We start from the raw sequence: 17,178 nt of genomic DNA on the forward strand, positions 1-17,178 counted from the left end.
GAAGGGTTCTGTAAAAATGAGTTTTCCACTGGCCTCCCCCCCCCTCTCTCCCCCTCCACCAGTCAGAGGACAGCAGCCTCCTCCTGTATTGACATGTGGTGCAGTAACGGGGGGCAGGACGGAGGTTACCTCTGTCTTTCCTTTGCTCTGACAGGACCTCCGGGTTTCCTCGTCCGGTGCCCACTCCGTCGCCTAGGAAACAAGAGGAAAAAAACAACGAAACAGAAAACAAGCAAAAGGTGACAAAGAGGCCCAAAGGCAGCCAATTGCTTCCATGAAAACGGTTACGCAACAGTTGACTGTTGCTAATATTGTGGCCACACACAAAAAGACGCATAAAAGAGCGGCTCACCCCATTGCTGTTTGTTTATCGTGTAAACATGGCGACCGAGACGGTGGCCAACGGCTTTGGGATGATGGGTGAGTGGTTGTATGGCTGCATGCGTGTGTGTATGTGTGTGTCCATGTGCATGTGTGTTGAAGAAGGTTGATGGAAGGGGGAAGGTTGCAAGGTACTCAACTACACAGTTGAAGGGTCGAGGATGCATTAGCATGTAAATGGCTCCTCTTCATCTGTTAGTTTCTCTCGCCCATCTCTCTCTCTCTCTCTCTCTCTCTCTGGCTGGAAGTTGTCAGCAGCCACCCCCGCAACCCCCTCCCACCTACTGGCCAATTATACTGCTCTACATCGCCGCATCTTGGAGTTAATTATGGATGCAGGCAGCGGCACTGGTGGACTATGCTGCAACACACGAACGCACGCACACACACACACACAATGTGCATGCTGCCTGGCTACCATTGATACACTGGCAACTGTTGAGAGGTTTCGATAGATGTCCCCCATGTTCTCTTTCCCTCCATCTCTCCACCTCTCTTTCTCTTTCTCTTGTGGGCATCACTTTGGGTGAAGTCTTTCTGACTAAAAATCTCTGACCTGCTGAGTAATAAAAAAAAAACGAGGGAGCGGCTCGAAGTGGCACATAATTTGGCTCAGATTGGCTTGGCTTGCTGAGGGCTGGATGGGTCCAGAGTGTCCCTCCCTCTCTCTCTCTCTCTCTCTCTCTCTCTCTCTCTCTCTCTCTCTCGCCTCACTCACCCCTCCTCCCTCTCCTCTGATCTCTGTCTATGAGCTGAGAGACCGCTTTGGTTCGCCCAAAATAACGTCACGACACCTCCCACAACATTTCAGCTGATCGCCGCTCTTTCCCTCGTATAGTGGTCTGAACGCCAAACCGGTGAGTAGATTGTGGCAGACGAGGGGGCGTGGTTAAGGCACGGTCTGCAGGTGACAGCGCTGGCTTCGCCCTGCGTCGGCACAGCTGTACCGGGTCAGTCCAATCACGCGATCCCCAGTGAGGACCCTGCGGACCAGATCGTGAGACGGACCCTCATGCCCGTCAATAATAATAATAATAATAACAAGAATTGTGTTTATGTTCACGTTTGGCCAGTGAGCCTTGTTGACTCTATTAATAAAAACCACGGCACCTCGGCACCTCACTGCCCCAAAGTCTCCCTCTCCCTCCCTGAACCCATATGTGTGGGTAGCGTCTTCCACAAGTGGCGCCTGAACAGGGACAATGGAAGGAGCCGAGCTGGAGGACGAGCGCGACTTTCTCCGGTGCCAGCTTTCTCCGCTGACTGCTGGGCGGACCCGCGGCGGCCAGCAAAGCTCCCAGCCCCTGGTTCTGGGTCTCCCTCTCCTCTGTTGGACCGGGTCCGACCCCGCGCCACCTGCAGGGGCCGGGAGGCGCCGCTACATAGATTCTGGTTGATGTTCCGCACCCGGGGGGGGTCGGTGGTGAATGAAAGAATTTAGATGCAGTAATCAAATAAAACAGAACATTTCACGCGGGAAAACAAAACCCCGGCTCGCTATGCCGTCTGATGTTACACATATTCTCAGCGGGATTAGCAATCTTGGACGGTTTCTACTTGGTTGGTTATCGTTGAGTTGGAGGCAAATTTGTCCTCCAGTGATACGGCAGAAGTGTTCTTGATCCTAGTTTTGTTTTAATTAAAGCTCAGTGGATCGAGGGAGATAAAAAGTAAAAAAAAAAAGAAAAAAAAGAAGCACAGCCCAAAGCCTCAATAAGAGAAAAATACCCTTTATAAGTTAATTAAATTTTCTTAGATAGTATAGGGTAGTGAATAAGCACATTCAACTTAAATGGAAACAAAATATTCGAACCTCATTAACTCTAACCCATTCTGGAGTAAAAAAAGTAAGGCGGCCCCTTGAAGCTGCTGTTTTAGATATGTCTGTAATGTATTGTAAGTTATAAATGGCGCTCACAGGCAAAAGTCACATTGTATTGTAAAAGGACCCAGTCACAGTTTCTCATTTAGGCATTAGGCTTCTCTTTCGAAATGCTTAAAATGAATGAATTTTAAATTATTTGTCTTGGGATTAAATCTATTTTCTTGACTTATATGATGTGTGTAATAGGCTCACAATGTTAATTTGGTTCAGCTCAGAATAATTTGGGGTTGTACTTTCCTATTGCTGGTCATAATACCCACAGTATAGATTTGGAATTACTGGGGAAGATGGCCTCTCCAACTCTTTGTAACATCACGCTCCAACAAATCCCAATGCATGGATATTTTACTAGTGGTACTATATGTTGCCCAATAGCAAGAAGGTCCTAGTTTCGGACCTAGTTAGGACCTTACAGTGTGGACTTAGTTGCGTCACATTTTCCCTATTCATGTGGGTTCGCTCCAAAAGACATGCATCTCAAATACATTACACACTCCTGTGACAGATCTTGACCTCGGTCCCCTGGATGCTAATTCTAAGGACACACTCAATGCAGAGGACACATTTGGGGTATAAAGTATGTAAAAATATGGACGATATGGAAACAAGGCAGCTAGACCTGAGCACTGGACTGATAGAATAGAAGTAGAGATCGATTCATCATTGCTATAAAACCATGTTCATCTCCTGGAGGCTGCAGTGTGAGTGGGCTCTGGTACACATCCAGAGCTCTCCCAGGCTCCCCAAATGAGGCTACCTTCAATTAACCTGCATCAGAGCAGGAGAGAGGGGCTGTGGGATTTGTGTCGAAATGGAAGTGCGTCAGAGAGACTGAGAGTGAAAGCGAGAGGGAAGGATGGAGGGGTGAGGGTGAGGAGGTTTTAAAGAGCGGTTGTCTTGAACTGTGTTTAAAGCAAAGATAAGCTGTTCCCTGGGTGTGCCATGCCCCGATATTCCTACCAAACACCAAAACGCCAAATCCCTTCCCTAGCACCACCAAAAGCTGTCCATCACACTGCCTGCTCAAATGAAAACACCATTTTGCCACAGACCCAGCCTGTCAGGCCCTGACAGCCTGGCTCGAGCTGGGAATGATGAGGTGACGTCATTCTAAACACACACACACACACACACACACACACACACACACACACACACACACACACGAACACACACACACGAACACACACACACACACACACACACACACACACACACACACACACACACACACACACACACACACACACACACACACACAGCGTGATGGATGCCTTTGCGATGAATCATGGCTTTGGTCATTACCATCTTTTCGGTAGGCCCCCGTCTCCAAGGATCCCGTCCGCTTAACCCCCCGACCTTCACAACAGCCACCCCCACCCCGTCTCCCCCCTCCCTTTCTGTGTCTATCTCTCCTTCCACACATCACCTCGGAACAAAGCCACTCTCACATGCACACACACTAGTGCTCCCCCACGGACGCACGCACGCATGCACACAAGAACACACACACACACACACACACACACACACACACACACACACACACAGACCCTGCAGAATACAAACACCATGGACCTCACGCATGGATCTCACACAGCTTTTGCCGCGTGGATGGAAATGGACGGAGGAAAAGTGTTTGAGGGACAGTGATGGAGTAGTTAATAATAGCTGTTTTATTTGTTGTTGTCTATGCTGTTTTGTTTTCAGTGACAAACGTCCATTTCCAGGAACGACGTGAGATGACCAGCAGCACAATTAAGGTACACAGGGGATAATTAATGACAATCTTGTTTTTTCTTTTTTACCAAATTATGACATGCTCTTAGACTACAGGTACAGCAAATTGTAGGTTTCAGGCTGGAGAGAAAGCACTTAAAGTGGAGGGAGCGAAATAATAAATCACGCGTGCTGGGAGGAAAAACAAAACCAAAATGCTTCGGGTGTCACTCGGAGCCCCAGCCCAACTGTCAGATAATGAAAGTAAAGTGGCTCTGGCTGTTCCCTGACAGCAGGTTGCAACTCATATTTCACTCTGGATGGGGCCCAAAGGCTTCGCAACCTGTTTTTTTTTTTTTTGTTTTTTTTTCCACTTTTATTTGTGTTTGCGGCCGTAGATACATTTCAGAGTTTATTTCCATCCTTGGCCGATAAGCGGTTTTGTCGTTTCCTGCCATCCTTTCCTCGACCCCCCCCTCCAAATGTAATCCCAAAACCCTGTTCCGCCCAATTTCATCACTTCTTTACACACAATAAGAATAATCTGCCTCTGGCAACATAATTTTTTTCTCTTTCTTTAAACAAGGGGGAAAAGCCTGAATCTTTCACAGCCAAATAAAATAGCAGGAAATAAAATTAGCAGCGGGACAGAGGATTCATCATAATTTTTAGATAGGCGGCTTGGGCAGGGGGAAATTAATTCTACATTTTACGAGCGAAAAGAGGTGGAGAAAGTGCGAGAGAAAGAAAGAAAGAAAGAGATGGAGATTAGTACCAACTAATGAAGGCGAGAGAGGGAGGCCGAGCACAAGCGTTGGTGTCGGTGCTGCTGCGACCCAGCGTGCGACAAGCAATTATAACTCCTGAATGTTGCAAATGAGTGTGTCAGCGCAGTATCGAGGACTGAAATTGGCGGCGGTTTGGGACACACAAGTGCACACGCACGCACGCACACGCACACACACACACACACACACACACACACACACACATACACACACACACACACACAAATTCTTGTACTGGTATCAAAGTGAGGTCCCAGAAAATACACCTGGTAAGCGAGGACCCATTTTTCTGGTGCACTTCACAAGTATAGTATAACAAACATAAACATGCATGCATGCACACACACACGAACACACACACACACACACGAACACACACACACACACACACACACACACACACACACACACACACACACACACATACACACATACACACACATACACACACACACACACACACACACACACACACACACACACACACTCTCTGACAGACACAGGCACATGCACACACTATCTGATGGTGGAATCTGAGACCTCATCTATCATCTCTCCCTTCAGCACCTTCATCTAGTGCTGTGACTACCCTCTTCTCATCCTTCCTTCTGTCCTACAATATGACCTCCATTCATCCTCTGACTCAGGCTGCAAGGTCCCCCACCCACCACCACCACGCCCTAGCCACAAACACACATGCCAGACAAGACCAGTGTGCACATAGGTGAAGGGGACAGTATTTGGACTCGCACAGGTAAGGTAAGTGGCGGGGAGCGTGTGGGTTCTCCGCTGTGCTCCTCTCGGTGCTCCCACGCTCACAACATTTCATGGTCCCCCATGGAGAAAAAAAGTAAACAACTTCTGATTTTGAATTTGCATTCTAAATCGGATATGAATTCTAAATCGAATATTTGACCCGGGACTGAGACCTGGGTCTTCCTTCCCATGGGTGACAAATGCCGGATGTTAGCGGGTTTTACTGGGTTTTTGGTGCAGTGGGAAAGGGGTATCAGAGTGGCTCTCGTTGCAAACAGCGCACTGACTGGAGCCAGGCCAGGTGGCAGTGTTTTTTTGAATATAAATTTAAGACATTGTTTTGTTTCAAATTGTCATCTTTGATACTGTGTGTCTGTAGGTTGTTCTCCTTGCATCTGGCAATTGATCAACAATTACTTTGAGAAATGTTTTCCCTGTACTTGCTTTGGCTCAAAGAGGCGCACACCGTCAAATTATCAGTGCTGGTGTCGACCGATCCTGTGCTCGACATTTTTCTTTTTATGACAAGGACAAGGAGGAGAATTCCAAACGCCTGTGTTTTAATTATGAAAGTAGAGTCAATCCCATCAACATTTGCTTCAGATGTCAGTTTTCCAGCTTCTGAAACCGAAAAAGCATCTTGAATTAAATGAGAAAGAGCGTTCACTTCTGCCACTGCTACATTGGTGCTTTCGTTAATCTCAAAAACTAAACAGATCAAAAGAAAGGACATTGTGTATTGTACTAGTGGGGAAAAAAGTCAGAAAAAGTGTCCCTGGTCTTCGAGTTGAGTCTCGGCTGTCGGCCACACACTGCTCCCGCAGCAACTAATCAGAGAGAGTCCAGTGCCCAACACAAGTCATCAGGCTCCCCCTGGACCTTGTATAGGCCAGGCGAGATGGGTTTCTAGGCCTGGGTGCATGTACACACACACACACACACACACACACACACACACACACACACACACACACACACACACACACACACACACACACACACACACACACACACACACACATTGCACTACCAGGTGATCCAGTATAAAGACAACTTGTGTGCTTTCCTTATATCCTTGACATTAAGGTTCTCCCGCTCAGCACACACATCACAGGGGGACTATTTGCATTTCTATCTGCTGGTGGAATCTGAGACCTCATCTATCATCTCTCCCTTCAGCACCTTCATCTAGTGCCGTGACTACCCTCTTCTCATCCTTCCTTCTGTCCTACAATATGACCTCCATTCATCCTCTGACTCAGGCTGCAAGGTCCCCCACCCACCACCACCACGCCCTAGCCACAAACACACATGCCAGACAAGACCAGTGTGCACATAGGTGAAGACAGTTTTTGGACTCGCACAGGCTACTCAGGCATAAAACAGGCAGACTCTCCCTCTCTCACACACACACACACGCACGCACACGCACACACACACACACACACACACACACACACACACACACACACACACACACACACACACACACACACACACACACACACACACACCACCACACCACAGGCAGATGTGACAGGACTTTCAAAGAGCCCCACCTCCTCTGCCCAGAACACTGATCTCTACACCAGCGGCTGTGGACACACATGGCCGGTCCACACTATTACTATCGCCCTCTCTCTATTTGTCACCAACATGCATTTCCTATTGCATACGTTTACAATCCGTTCCCATGCACATTCTCAGATCCACTTCACACACACACACACACACACACACACACACACACACACACACACACACACACACACACACACACACACACACACACACACACACACACACACACACACACACACACACAACACACAACACGCCACAACCAGTTCCTCTCCCTGCACCTCTCTCCGTCATGCAGTGTGCTCTCTGTAAAATTGAACCATTGTAGCGTGGGGTCTCCAACCCCCAATCCTCTCTACACACTGTTGTGGGCATGGAAAAAAGAGAAGGTGTGTGGCCATTTCAGTCTGTGCGCGCGTTTTGTGTGTGTGTATGCGCACTGGCAAACATTCCTGGGTGCTACGGAGGAATAGGTCATCTTAAAAGTGACAGGCAGAAGAGCAGCAAAGTGTATTATAGACCCACATTAACATCCATTCATTTCCAGCAGAGTTCTGTCAACAACCTGACACTTTGTTGAAAGTTGTATCGAAATGCAACGTTCAGCTTAAATTCCGGGCTCCAAACTTCATATGAAATGTGACAATGGATTTGACACGTGTTTTGACACAATGTTGACACACTACTTTTTTAAGATGACGAAATATTCCATTTCAGAATGAAATGCTCGAATTGTGCACCCCATAGAGTGCAGTTTGAGATGTGGCAACAATATGCAATTGGAAAGTCACACATTGTGATGGTGCACCTGGAAAACAAACTTTCTTCTGCATGATTAGCCCAGGACTGTAGATAACACACACACACGCGCGCGCATGCCAGACGCATGCATGCACACACGCACACAAGCATACAAGCCAGGGAAGAAATCCTTCCCCGCTGGGCAGACTGCAGGGTTTAGCCATGGGCAGCGGCCCCGTCTTGCTTGCGGCTCCAGAGTGCAGATTATCCCTTTTATTCCTAATCCCAATCAATAATTAAATCTCTAACAGATTGTGGTGCCAAGAATTAATCATGAATGGCGCGGGGTGAATGTAATCAGGCATGACTCATCGTGACTTTGGGCCATGGATTTGAGGCTGTTTGCTGAAGGGTAACGCAGGGGTGAGAACATGGAGGGTCGACTTAAGAGTTCCAAGATCATACAGTTTTGCTTAGCTGACCCCATGTGGAACCTGCTGTTTACGAAGACCCAGCCGAGCCATCTTCGTCTGAAAGGTGGTAATACCAACCTAGAGTTTTACGGATCTTAAGATACTGATGGCTTCTGATGTGGGTCAGACTCTAATCCCAGGAATTCCTTTTGAGACTTTCTCGAAAAACACAAACAATAACAGTTGCGTTTACATTTTTCTTCCCCCATGGTGCTTAGACGTTCCCACTGACCTCTGTTGATGGGGGAGTTTGCCCGAAGGCACTTCCCGAGTGCGATGGGGGAAAAACCAACAGTCGCGGTGGAAGAGGTTACTGAGCTTTTTCAACCCCTTGAGGTTGCGTCTAAACTCTCCTGACCGCCACCCACCCCCCTAAGCAAACTTTGCTGCCTGGAACCAAACAGAAAAAGCGTCTGTTATTGTAAATGATGTACTAACTGCAACTGAATCCCACCCCTGACAATGTGTGCATGAATATGTGCTGAGAGATATAATGCACTATATTGTTTGTTCAATTTAATTCAATTTTATAATTGGGTTGTAGCGACGGCAACAGTTGTTGAAGACAAATGGAGGAGAGTTAAGTGTGATGCCACGGCGCTTCAGTGCCATTTCCCAGCCTGCATCTGGTAAAGAGGTCTTTGGAGCAGAAGCTGGGGAGACCATCATGTCACACAGCAGGGGGGCCACCTGGGGGCCACTCATCACTTGCTGGCATTGAACTAGACAAGACCACTCACATCTCCAGCGTCCCCCAACACAAACATGGCCCTGAGCGCTGATCCTGCTCTGGAACTAACACACAGATGGATAGATACACAGGGGATCGGCTCCTGTCCCCTCTGAACATCTGGAATGTTCTCAGCTAAGAAGTTGGAAATAAGAGTGAAAGGAAAATAGAGAGGTGACCTCGGATCCCCCCCAAACGGGCCTGAGTGCTGGGCCCTCATAACTTGGGTAATGGTTGTTGAAATCGGGCAGCTCAGGAGATGGAGGACAGCATTTTTCGAAAGAGGTCGAAAATTACAGAGAAAATACTGGCCCTCCTTGTGCCTGAGGCCCCCCCCCCCCCCCAACACACACACACACACCCACCCACCCATGCACGCACGTCTCCACCGTACCCCATGCATTTATGAAAAGGGCAAACCAATCAGAGGAAAGTGCTCAACCGTGCTCTTCCACACTACGCTTCCACGGCAGCAGAAACTGACTGTGGCTTTGAGCACTTACTGTACGGGTGAAAAAAACTCTGCCCCAATTAAACACTTCATCATATCTCAGACCTTGATGTAAAACAGGCATTGAACATGACATGTGGCAATGATACTGGTGATAGAACCTTTTTATTTTTTTGGAAATGTACGTTCATCCATCTTAACCTATGGTGTTGGTTTTGATGAGCGTCATACTGGACGGGCTTAGAGGGAAGAAGGGAGCTCACAGAATATATTCTGTATCTTACCTTGTTTGAGAGACAATGTTCCTTTTTTCCAGGGAGGTCTCATGATTTTGCGGTAGATGGGAGCAATGGGATAGAAAGACGGTGTGTGGAAAGAAAGCGCTGCGGCATAGGGGTGGAGAAAGTCTGGAGCCCTGATGGAGACAGATAGGTGGAGACCCCAGACGTGCGATACAGTGTTTACATTCCAACCCCCACCACCCCGATGGCTTCATGGCTGCTTTATCTGTGTTGTGATAATCAAACCCCTTTCACGCTTTCTAGTGCTCATAGTCATGAAAATTAATCTATTGAATCTTGTCCAGGAGTACAATTGTCCAACTTTTTTCGTGCTATAAGACAACTCAATTTAAGCCCTTTTGTGATAGATTTTTATGACTATGTATGAATGACCATATATAAATAAATGAGGGCATAAATGAGCGTTTGTATCTGTCGGTTTGAGCTCGTGAAAGTCTGAGGAGGGTACAAGATGGCAGGAACTGAAACTGTTGATGTAAAAGATATCAGACAGGATGGGAATAATCAGACAGGATGATTTCAACTGTTCGTTGTAAATATCCTGCAGTTCCCTGTGCAGGGCCAGTTATTTTGCTGTAGACATTAACCACATTATTGAGTACATTTTTGTTTTTTACCTTGAGAGATACCAGCAGATAAAGGAGAAAGTGAGCACAGGCACAATAAAAGATCGATAAAACGTTGTCACCGGGGTCCTGCCAACCGGGAACTTAGTGAGTTTCCTGAGACAAAAGAGATGCCGCTGGCTTTTCTGGTGTACCATGTCACTATTACTCTCAAGTGTCAGTTTATTGTCTAGTATAGTTCCCAAACTCTTGTGGAACTCCACTATTTCTATATTCAGGCCATCAATCACTGTACTGACAGGAGAGGGTTGAGGATGTCTAAAATCAATGCACCCCGTATAACAACCTTTCATCGCCACTCCTCTCCTTCTATACCTGATTCTCTTTAGCTCCATCCATTCATGAGGACATCCAGGTCAAAAAGATCCCAGACCCCACACCAAGTGACCGAAATGATAATCTTTTTTTTTTTTTTTTTTTAAACATCTGCAGACTCAAATAACAAATAACTGATTCCATGTTTACTTGTACGTGAGTCTCCTTCTCTATGTGGGTGTTTGGACATCTCGATGTGAGCACATGTGGGACGTAAGCAGTGTTTGCATGTGTTTACGTGAGTGCGCCCGCCTCTAAATATATCTTTGTTTAGTGGGTTTGGTTTGACTGCATGTGTCTGGAGTGGGAAGCAGAGCGGAGATGCTGGATACTTCACGTCTGAGTGGAAATCTCGGACCCTGGGGTACGGGTAGGGGTGGGACATAATATCGATGCTGGGATTGATACTTGTACGATACCTTATCAATACACTGGCACCAATTATCTGTATTTTTATTAAAACATGGTGGAGCTCTAAACTGGTGGGGTAATGGAATGTAGATGATCCATGATCCGTACAGATCGCCCCCCACAGTTCACATGTGAACCGCAGATAAATTGCAAAATTTAACCATCATAATGAAATACAGTTTTACTGGAGTCTCAATGAGGAGTTGCAGTGAAAAGAAGAGACAAGACAGATGCGTACCGCGTTTTACTCTGAAGTGCAATAATTGGTTTACGCTATGTCAGGCTGTGTTGGTGCTACTTTCCATGTCGTCAATGAGCTGTGAATACAGCCACTATGCGTCTGCACCATATTGGATCCACTATTAAACAAATACAATATGTATTGAGAGATGCAGACTTCTCTACAAAATGGACTGTAACTTGCGTAATTCTGAACCGATTTTCATGAAATTTGGTTTGTTATGAATGTGAGAAATTGAACTCGATACTGATTAATTATTGGAATTAAATTCAGTTACTGGGGGTTGATCTAATCATATTTTTCATTCACTACCATGTTTAAAGGAAGATGTGTCATGCGGGCCTCATATTGCTTTAAGCTAACATGAAACAATTTAGAATTGATTTAATATAACATTGGACATCTTTTTCTTGTACATTGCTTGATCACAGTTGTCAAATTCTGTGAAACACAATGCAGTGAATAAATACATAATTCCTGCTTTTTCTTCTTCAGTTACACAGATATTGTTATGTATCGTAGATGAATTGTCTTGCAATGTATCGAGTATCGCAGAATCACTGTATCGTGATACCATCGTTATCGGGGGCAACGTTTCGTGATAGTATCATATGGTGAGTTACTCTGAGATTCCCTCCCCTACTGTGTTGGGCCATTAAGATATGATAAGAGCAATCAGAGCAAATATGGAGGATGGATCAAAAGACGGAGAGGTGTGGGGAGAGGTGTGCGAGGCAGCATCCTGTAGCTCCATGGAAACTAGACAAATCTACGAGCAAAAGAAATAATCAATAATTATACTGCTATGAGTGCTCTGCTACATGAAAAATAATGTACGGGACATTTCGAAAACGGTGCCCGGCGTTAGTGTCTGTTACTTGGAAACTACATAAGAATGTGAGTTGACAAGGGAGAGAGAGAGAAAGAGAAAGAGAGAGAGACAGAAGAGAGCGATCCAAGTGAGAAACAACTGGGGACTGCTGCTTCATACTGTACACTCCTCTGAGCCTTCACTCCGCCTGCTGATGTGAAGTGTCGGAAAGTTTCCCATGAAAGAAAGAACTCGCTGTTATTGTTGTTGTTGCCCCCCCCCCCCCCCCCCCCACTCTGTGTTTTGACAGCGGCAGAATGGCTCACAGCACATCTGCCAGAGTCGCATGCATCCCACTCCAAAGACAAATAAACAGCGAGAAGAAAGAGCAGATGACAGAGGCCTCGCTCGCCCGTGTCTCTCCCTCCCTCTCCTTCTCTATCCATGTGTCTTTCGTTCTTCATTGCACTTCATTGCCTCGTTCCACACTTTTCCCTCCCTCCCTCCATCCATCTTTCCCACTCCTGGGCACCTCCTCCTCCTTCACCCACACCCTCCCACCCTCCACAATGGACTCACCCCAGCCACCCAAGCCCAGCCGTTCCTCTCTGCCGGCTGTTGCTTGGGATCGCTGTGGCGAGCCAGTGGGACCACATCAGAAAGCCAGAGAGCTCTCAGCGGGTCGGGTTGGGGGGGGGGGGGGTCGAGGATGGAGCGATGTGGGCGGGAATGCAATCAGCAAAAGCCCCATCACCCCCCCCCCCCCATGCACCACCACCACGACCGCCCACCATCAATCCCACTTCCCTCAGCAAGAATGATCGAGAGACGACAACCCCAACTGAGAATTACAATTTGAAAGAAATAAGAAAAAATAAAGATAGAGGCTTGGCAGATAGAGAGAGGGAAAGGGAGAGTTGGAGAAATAGAGAGAGAAAGAGACAGAGAGAGGACGGAATCCAACACATTTGTGTTTGTCAGCTACACCCTTGTTTGAAACATCAATGGAAGGGCGCATTTATTAGGCACGTTTTTCACAACACCTTTTCTTTGACAAACCTACTCAGATAAATGTCCCTGTCTGGCACCCATAGATTACATCAGCACCGTATTTCATAAACTTTCGTTTTTTGAACATTTCTTACTTGTCTAACAAATACAATGTTCCACACTTTACACTCAATGAAGACCGGAACAAGTCCAATTCTATATTATTTGTCAGGCCTTAAGGCAATCTTAGAGTTAAGAGTTCTTCCCGTCTGTTCTTTCCTCCATGAGGAGAATGAGACCATGAAGATCCTACAAGATTCCACCTCAGATAGATCTTAAGACTCATGTACTCATAACACCATTCATCAAGCTCTGCGTGACTTCCTCTTGCTAACTTGGCAATTTTGGCAAAGCAGTGCGGCCAAACCTCTTGCTCTCAGATCACAGCTCTCCCATTAGTTTTGAAGTGAAACAATCAGAAACATCCAAGGCAAGCATTTCATCGCTTTTGGTCTAGGCCCACGGTGACAGACGGCAGCAGCATTTAATCTTCAATACATGGTGTTGATAACTAAAGCTGTGTGTGCTGGCAGTGGTGGAGACAAATTACATCATTATTTCAGGCATCTGCCCATTTTTCTCTTTGAAACACAAATGAGTGTGTTGAGCACATGTACTGTATATGCACGTGTACGCACTCCAGTGGCATCAGAATGTCGATGCTTGTGTGCCAGTCCTTTTACGCCGTTATCACATAATAGGAAACTACTCTGATTTCAGGAAGCCGCCAGAGAGACTCTGCTGATTTGCCGAAAAAAAATCAGCCTCTCACCGAGGAGACAGGAGCACAGAGCTGATGTGTCTAGGAGGGATCCATCTGTTGAGTCTTTTTTGAAAAGGCTCCCCTCAGATGTGGCCCTCTGTGGGCATTTCATGCTGGGGAAACTATTTTGTTTGGCTGCAAGAGATTGCCGCAGGGCCAGAGGGAAATACAATAAAATAAAATAAAAACGCTGAGCAACGCTGGGCAAGCATACTGTAGGAAAATAGGGGTTCTTTCAGCGCCTCCTGATACAGGGCTGTTCTCTCGCCTCAGCCCCCTCTGTCTCCTCCGTCTCAGTCTTGCTCTCTCTCTATCCCTCTTGTTCACATTTATTTTCGTTCCTTCCTTTCTCTCGCTCGGTTTCTTGTTCCTCCCAATTTTGCCTCACTCATTCTGTCCCACTTTCACCTCTCCACGCCTATTTCTCTCAGTCTGTTTTTCTCTCTCTCCCTCTTGCCGTCTCCTATTCTCTCTCTTGGCTCCAGCTCTCCGCCCCCCTGATGGCGCTACCCATTCATTCTTCCACGGTTGCCTGCTCGCTAATGGCCGTGGCAGGTGTTCTCCCAGGTGCCTGAGCAGAATAGCTGCAGGGCTCGAGCCTTTAAATCCCTGCCATCAGCGTCTTGCTGGCCTCGGCTCCTGGCAGGACCCCCACATAAAACCCCCTCAAACTTTCAAAGAAGCAAAGACCTGGCAAATAAATGGATCCTCATTCAAATACATATAGGCACACACCTACAAACTCAATACATACACATAATGTCAAGGTCAAGGTGAAGAGATTATTTGTCACATACATACGCATACGGTCGTACATACATAACCTTTGCCATATACATGCAGATACACATACATGTATGCATAACATACTGTACATATTTTATATATATATTATGCATATATGCACACATACAGTATATGCACACATAGGGATATTAAAATGTATGTCATACCAAGCATATGCCTCTACACAAACACAGTGAAATACATGCACAGTAGGTAATAAACTAAAAATGAAACAGATGTGAAGTGATATAAAAATTAAAGTCTTGTTAAAAAATGTTGTCTGTGTACTCAATGCAAAGAGTATCCACAATGATACAGTGATGAATTGGACTCGAAAAGACACAAACCATGTGGTATTTGGTCGGTGAACTGTTTGTAAGCTGGCAAAAAGTTCACAACCACCTACTCACTCGATCAACATGTCTAATTGTTTGTTTCTTCTTCTAAACCCCTCCTTTTTTCCTCAAAAGGTTCTGTTTGGTCATGAGTATTCTGGATATAACCTGCACAGCCTCTTATCTTCCCACCCTATCACTTCTAGACAGACAGAGGTTGCTTCGGCTCTGAGTGTCAGACAACCTGGACTGGGGTTTCTTGCTAATTTCCCCCTGTCATAGATAGTCCTCTGGACAGCCAAATTAAGTGAGTACACATGCCTTTACACACACACACACACACACACACTCACACACACACACACACACACGCTCAAGCAGACCTTAATAGCTTCACACACAAGAGAACAGTGAGTACAATTGTTTGAGGGGGTGGATGGTGACAGTGACAGTGGTGTGCGGTTACAGGCTATGATAATGGCCTAGTTGGAAGGTTCAGGCAGGCCGACCAATCTAGCCAGATGAATGAGAGCGCAGAAAGCTGCATTGTGGCCAGAGTGAGAGGTCGGTGCTGGGGGGGGGGTTGCATTGCCGCTTTGCTTTTCAATCCATCAGCAACTTCATTCGAAAAAAGCACCAGCAAGACTTCCAGCCGGCTTTAAGTGACCGACCTCTAGTTCAGAGCAGAGCCAGCCAGCCATCCCTGCAGCCCCGCAGAGCTTGCAGGGCAGTTTCTACAGGGTCAACCTTGTGTTCCTGAGCAAAGCAACAAGGGAGCGAGTTGGTCTCACTCCCCTGGCCCCGGAAGTTTCTCTGCGTAGGAGAGGTGGCTTTGCACTTCTGCTAGTTTGATGACATACTGCTGGCTCAGGTATCTGAGCTTAATAACCTCAATGCTGGGGAAACAAATGCTTTTCTGATGTGACAGCAGAAGCTTAGACTGACATGTGGGCGATTTGTTTTCCATTCTCAAACGCAAAAGGGAAAGGAAGTATTTTTGGAATGTCTCCTGCCTTTGTTTCTCCGGGTTGTTTAGGAAGGTGGGCGCGAAGGCACGGAAGCTTTTGAAAATCGCATTCTCCCCCCTACCTTGGTGCAGCTCTAACCCCCGCTGCAACGTTTCCCAGAACAAGCGGCTCATCCAACGTTCAAATCGATTTGGGTCCTGGCACTGGTGACTTCTCTGGTGAACAGTGAACATAGAGGCATCTGTCACATTATCGTCCTTCTTGTAATTTTCCGCCACACTGCTCCTCCCTCAGTTTCGGTGTCACATGGAAACTAAATACATCAAATCGAGCGTTCAATCAAGACTCGTGGCCTTTTTGTGGAAAGCTCCTGCAAACGGTTTATGAAATAATAAATGTTTCATTATCTCACATTTTTATTCCCCCATAGAAAATGATTGGGATGGTGAAACTAGAATATTTCCACTGCACACGCACAGATATCTACATCAAAACATAGTTAATATTGTCCTCACATACAATGCAGAAACCTAGCCCATAGTGGTTATAGTTTTTCAGATGAGTATTTGTTTATGAGTTGCACCCAAATACACAACCATTCCTAAATTGTGTCCTATACTGTCTCCTACCTCCAATACCGCCTTTGAGCTCCTACACTGACTCATACAATGCCATCTCTGGCATCCATAGATGACTCCTAGACTGTGACCTACACTGTATCTCGTCTGTGTCCTAGCTCCTTGACAGTCTCACAGACCAGTGGTTCTCAAACTTTTTTTTAGTAGTGTACCGCGTCTAAGATCTTTTTTCAGCTGAGTACCGCTGCCAATGGAAGAAAAAACATTTTTATTTTTATTTCTGGAGTACTCCCTGCAGTACCCCTAGGGGTACTAGTACCCCCATTTGAGAAACACTGTCCTAGACTAGTGGAGAGCGTAACCTAAAAATAGCAAGAAAGCAAAATACTTTTTTGTCTGTATGTCAGTGCTCAGTATACATGTGGATATGGATGCTCTCCAACTCGCGTTGTACTGACAGTAGACAAAAATATATATATATTTTTTT

At 46.3% G+C, this 17,178-nt stretch overlaps 1 protein-coding gene across 2 annotated transcripts in view; it reads right to left on the reverse strand.

Moving 5' to 3' along the window:
• sema5ba (sema domain, seven thrombospondin repeats (type 1 and type 1-like), transmembrane domain (TM) and short cytoplasmic domain, (semaphorin) 5Ba) overlaps window positions 1–17,178 on the reverse strand; it is a 121,570-nt gene that overhangs the window by 44,122 nt on the left and 60,270 nt on the right. For both annotated transcript variants that reach the window (XM_080019817.1, XM_080019818.1), the window contains exon 6: window positions 130–192. In XM_080019817.1, the coding sequence (XP_079875943.1) occupies window positions 130–192 (63 nt within the window). The remainder of the gene's footprint in view (window positions 1–129; window positions 193–17,178) is intronic.

This window comes from Zeus faber (genome assembly GCF_960531495.2).
Source record: "Zeus faber genome assembly, chromosome: 18".
In the NCBI taxonomy this organism is placed as follows: Eukaryota; Metazoa; Chordata; class Actinopteri; order Zeiformes; family Zeidae; genus Zeus; species Zeus faber.